Source organism: Mercurialis annua, linkage group LG3 (assembly GCF_937616625.2).
Source record: "Mercurialis annua linkage group LG3, ddMerAnnu1.2, whole genome shotgun sequence".
NCBI classification, from domain to species: Eukaryota; Viridiplantae; Streptophyta; class Magnoliopsida; order Malpighiales; family Euphorbiaceae; genus Mercurialis; species Mercurialis annua.
Genome location: NC_065572.1, coordinates 71,970,061 through 71,975,993, shown reverse-complemented (window position 1 = coordinate 71,975,993; position 5,933 = coordinate 71,970,061). Strand labels below are relative to the sequence as shown.

Here is a 5,933-nt window from a genome sequence, read left to right as displayed (position 1 = left end):
CAACTACCAACGAGTTGACAAATTAAATTAACAGATCATAAATCTCTGGACATTTGCACAGCACAGCACAAGAATTATAATAGCTATATTGAAGTTCTCAGTTACCATTATAAACCATAATCAAACACGAAAACACTCATTAAACGTTCTTCTACATCAAACAGTTGAACACGTCAATTCAGAATCACAATGAACAAGTAAAAAGAAAAATAATCATCAAGATGCATTACGTTACCACAGGATAATGCACTATAATTGAAGCACCCAAAAAGTAAGATATTCATTTATAATTCCAATAGACAATAACATTGATTCAGTTCATCACGGTAAATTCCTAACTACCACTAGCATTCTACTTAAAAATAATGAAGAATAAAGAACAATGGGTAAAACAAGGAGTAAAGTTCAAGTAACACTTCAGGAATTCTCCAAAAGCATGCATACCAGCCATAAAATTCATATATGGTGGTTCAAGAATTGACCTATTTCACAAGTAGTATATAGCTAATGGACAGATATCGCAAGAATCAAATCAATATATATTCGCATGATCCTACCGCATATTCACAAAATGCAGCAGCATTTACACAGAATTCCTCTTCCCTGATCGTGTGTAGTAATCCAGATACCACCGCACAAATTTCTTCAACCCCGATTGCAAATCAGTGGTAGGCTTATAACCAAGCTCCTTCTGCGCCAAACTAATATTCGCATGAGTAAACAACACATCCCCATTTGCAGGCATTTGCAGCACAACCTTCTTAGCCTTAACCTTCAGCAACTTCTCAAGTATACTAACAAGCTTACTAACGGGAACAGGCGAAGTATTTCCGAGATTAAACACTCTCAATTGAGCAGGACCTTTTTTAACCCCACCACTCCCGGTACTCTTCTTAGCAGTATCCAACGCACCTAAACAACCCTTCACTATATCATCAATGTAAGTAAAATCTCTCGCCACAGTGAAATGATTCGGCCCTTCAAACACGGTTATCGCCTTCCCTTTCAAAATATCCTTCGTAAAAAAGAAGTAAGCCATATCAGGCCTACCCCAAGGACCATAAACAGTGAAGAATCTCAAGCCAGTGATGGACAAACCATAGATATGATTATAAGTATGAGCAATCTCCTCACCCGCCTTCTTCGTAGCAGCATAAAGACTCGAAGGCTGATCCGTTCGATCCTTTTCCGAAAAGGGTACCTTAGTATTGAGTCCATAGACTGAACTAGAAGATGCCCATACAATTGCAGGCTGTGGATTCACGGACTTACAAACTTCAAGTAAAGAAACAAAGCCAGCAATATTACTATGAACATAAGAACCAGGATTTTTCATTGCATACCGAACCCCAGCCTGAGCAGCCAAGTGCATTACATGAGTAAACTCAACTGATTCAAATAATTTCTTCAACAATTTAGAATCATTAATATCACCCTCAACAACATACACACCTGAACGCTCCAAAAGAGCGCGTCGGGCTTGTTTCAAAGAAGGATCATAATAAGCATTGAAGTTATCCAGGCCAACCACGCCGTCCCCCCGCCGCCGTAATGCTCCACAGACATGGGTTCCAACGAAACCCGCCGCGCCGGTGACCAGAACTTTGATACCGCCGGTACGTAATCTGGGTGTTGCAGATTTTATAACTAATTGCCAATCGGAATCGGTTAGAAATCGCCGGCCGTTATTACTGTGTTTATTATTATTATCCAAATGGGGAGAGTGGATAAAGAAGAGGAGAATTAGACCCAAGAAAATGCAGGTCCAGAATATAAGTTTTGTGATTGAAAAATGGTAACGAAATCGATTTAAGGATTTATCCATCAAGAAAAGAAATACAAATTTTCTCCGAAAGTTCCAATCTTGATATAATTTTCTCGGGGAAAGTTTTAATCTTTATATAATTTTCTTGGGAAAGTTTCAATCTTTAAGGATGGAAAATTGGGGTGAGAAATGGAGCTTTCATATGGGTATTGTAGTTGGGGAGTAATACTGATGGATTAAATTGTTGTTATCTGAGGTTTAAATTTTGGATTTTTTTTGTTTGAATTAATTTTTTTTAATGTTTTGTAATTTGGGTTGTGCTTTATTTTTATGTGATAAGATAGAGAGAGAAAATTGAATGAGAGTTTGAGAGAAGAAGAAAAAGGTTGAAGGGCAGATTAGATTCAATGGAAATGAATTTGAAGAAGAAGAAGAAGATAGAGAGGAGAGAATCTAGTTGGTTTTTACTGAGGAAGAAATATTCAAATTATCTTCAAAACAGTAATATTTTCATTTCGAAAAGGAAAAGATTGTATTTTAAATTTAAGTTTTGATTTTTAAATTTGAACAGAATAAACAAATCGTTAGATAAACAGAAAACATATAAATAAAGAAAAATATAGAATATGCCAATAATATGTTAAAAAATTTATAAACATATATCACTATCTTATTTTATTTTATTTTACCAAATTTATTCATACGGAGATGATATTACGTGATCTTATATACGTCATGTATTTATACGCATAAAATTATAATATAAGGCGACATTAACTTTAAACAGGCGTATATATATTTGATAAAAATCAAAATAATAATATATAGTAAAATTTATAATTTATAATATATAGACTTTATTATTTAAAAAAATACCTTAGAATTTTGATTTTTTTTTCTTGTGATCTATATTTTAAATTTTTTGCCAAAAAAATATATATTTTAAAATCGTCAATTAATTTATTTTTAAATTTTCAACTTCAATCGTAGTTATTTATTTAAATTGGAGTAAAAAAATTCAAAAAAAATATTATATTTAGAATTTTTGAAGATAAAATAAAAAAAAAACTAGAACAATATAAAATAATATGAAAAAGTATTTAATTATTTATTATTTTAATTTGAACAAAAAAATTATAAGTAAATCAGAAAATTGAAAAATGGATCAATTTGACTATTTTAAATATTTAGATTATAAATAAAATAATTAAAAAAATACAATATTTTTGGATTATTAAATTTAGTTTATATACATATACACACATTCAACCAATATAAAAAAGAAATTTACTGGTTTGTGACTTAATCCGAGGAGTGATTGAAGGAAAAAGGCCAAAGGAAAGTGTAAAGCAAATAGTCATTAGGTAATTAAATTACATGTGCAGTGTGGACCTCAGACCTTATAATTGTTAGACTATTCACTTGTTTTTAATAAAAGCGTGTGGACCATTTCCACATAATATAAAATAATTATCCTTCTCAAAAAACAAAATTAAAACTAAATAATTTATGAATTTTTGAGTTAATGGAAATTCCAACTGCAAACCACCGTCACCTCCATGTGAAAGTTGGATCAAAGGCTGAGATCTGATACGGGTGATTACCCAAAAACATGTTTGAGTGGTATAAAATAAGGATCAAAAACCATGTGCACCAAACATCAAATCCATTTTATTGTATACAAAATTATACTTTGAAGGTCGAGGCACCGTCCATGTGCCCAAGTGGCCGATACTTTCACCACTAAAATGCCAATCCATAGATTTTAATTTTAAAAAAATAACAAATTATGTTGAGATATTCACATTATCAAAATAATAAAAATATAAAAAGTTCATAATAATAAAGTTTTTATGATTTTTTACATTTAAAAAAATTAATATTATTATGCCCATGGTATTCAAAAAAAAAAAATATTAAAAATAAAGTAATTTTAAAAGGGTGACTAACTAACTAAATAATTATTTTAGCTATGATTGAATTTAATTTGTTTAATGTGAACTAATTAATCACTCTAATTTATTATTCAATTAATAATAATAGGATATTAGAACGAATTTGGTTTGATTTCTTAATTTTTTATTAATAAATTCCATTTCAGAGGCCGAGTGTGGTTTGAATTTTGTGTGTTTAAATTGTAAATTTTAAAGAAAATTCATTTTTAAGTAATAAAATAATGTACAGTTTTTTTTTTAACAGAGATAGAATTTTCATTAAAATTAAAGGTACACACAATTATTCCATAATTATTACAAAACAGACAACATAAAAAACTGCTAATAAGTGTCACTCTTGATATGAAAATTTCACCTCTTGAGCCCAGTTGTGTGCTGCAGAATTTTGTTGTCTTGGAATAAACCGGATTATTGCTGAATTGAAGGTGTGTTGAAGATGCCAAATGTCATCACAAATACCCTGATAAGTCGCAATATTACAATGTCGACTATTGATTGTATTGGATACTTGGAGGGAATCGCCTTCAAAAACCACATTAGTCCAGCCTAAAGAGAATGCCCAGTTCATAGATTCACGAAGGGCTAGAAATTCCAAAATACCTGGATCCCATATGTAAGAAAAATAGGCAGAGAATTTTTTAAGTGTATTGCCACTGCAATCCGTTGCAATTACACCTATAAATCCTCGCTTATTACGCTTGTCCACTGCTGCATCATAATTTATCTTGATGGATCCTGATGGTAGTCTAGGAACTTGTGGCACATTTTGAGTATTCGCCGTTCGTGTTGGACGGGTAAGAGAATTCTGACTTTCCTGAAACTCTTCTAATTCCTTTTGGCTTGAAGATATGATTTCTAAAAATAAATCTCGCTGATCTTTGAAAATTAAATTGTTACGAGATTTCCATATATGCCATATCAAAAAGCAAAATGTAGTTTCTGCCACTCCAGATGGATCCAATTGAAGAAGACTATGAATACAAGATTTCCAGAATTCTGGGAATTGTTGATTGGGTAACCAATTTGGACGAAAGGAAAGTGATGAAGAGAACCAAACCTGTTGAGACCGAGGACACAAAAAGAGCAGATGCATAATAGTTTCAGACATGTCACAAAATTTGCAGACCGCAGGAATCTGGAATCGATTGGAAAGTGCTTGAGCCGTTGGAATTCCACTATGAAGACATCGCCAGATGAACACTTTAATTTTGCTGGGAGCTGCAATATTCCAGAGATGTTTCCAATCTGGTTTAGAAAAACCGGGAACCGAAGACTGAACCTGATTCTCATTTTGTAGTGCAATGTAATATCCAGACTTGACTGTGTATTGCCCTGTAGATGTGAAGTGCCAAAGTAGCTTATCCTCATATTCCCAGTAAGGTATTGCCATCTCTAAAAAATTTTGAGCATCTTCTGGGTGGAACAATTGGAGAATCCAACTTGACTTCCAGTTTCTACGAGTGGAATCGATAAGATCATATACAGTAGTTGGAGGCATTGTGGTGATTGGGTTACATCTGGGTAGAAAAGGGAAAGCTGTGGGTACCCATGGATCATTGAAGCAATTGATAGATCGTCCACTGTTAATATGCCATCTTAAGCCTTGTATTAATAGATCACGACCCCAACATAAACTTCGCCAGCCCCACGAAGGTCTTGTCCCAGGTTGTGCATGAAGAATTGAGGTTGTGGGAAAATATTTACCTTTATATATTTGGTGAAGAAGGGAGTCTGGAGAATGCATTATACGCCACACCTGTTTTGCAAGGAGAGCTTGATTGAAAGCTTGTAAATCCTTAAATCCCAGACCTCCATTCCACTTGCTTGTGCACATTTTATCCCAGGCAATCCAACACATTTTCCTCTCATCATTTTGTTGCCCCCACCAAAATTGGCGCACAACTTGATTAATACGAAGACATAAACTTTTGGGAATCATAAAGCACATCATGGCATATATGGGTATGGCAGTAGCTACAGCTTTGATTAGAATTTCCTTACCTGCCATTGATAGGAACTTTTCTTTCCAACCTGACAGTTTGGCCATGATACACGAGACAATTCCAGAAAAGGTTTGTTTCTTAGACCTCAAGATTTGAAAAGGAAGTCCCAAATATTTCTCATGAAGTGCATTTTGTGAAATGTTAAACATGTTGGATAGAAGGCATCGTTGATAGGGGTCAATATTAGCACTAAAGAAAACTGAAGATTTC

The 5,933-nt window shown here is 33.2% G+C and overlaps 1 protein-coding gene across 1 annotated transcript; it reads right to left on the bottom strand.

Annotated features, from left to right (window-relative positions):
• Positions 1–255: 255 nt before the first annotated feature.
• On the bottom strand, positions 256–2,235 carry LOC126674280 (UDP-glucuronate 4-epimerase 2-like). The gene has a single exon (XM_050368707.2). The coding sequence runs from the start codon at positions 1,823–1,825 to the stop codon at positions 584–586; it is 1,242 nt and encodes a 413-aa protein (XP_050224664.1). The 5' UTR covers positions 1,826–2,235; the 3' UTR covers positions 256–583.
• Between the last annotated feature and the right edge of the window lie 3,698 nt (positions 2,236–5,933).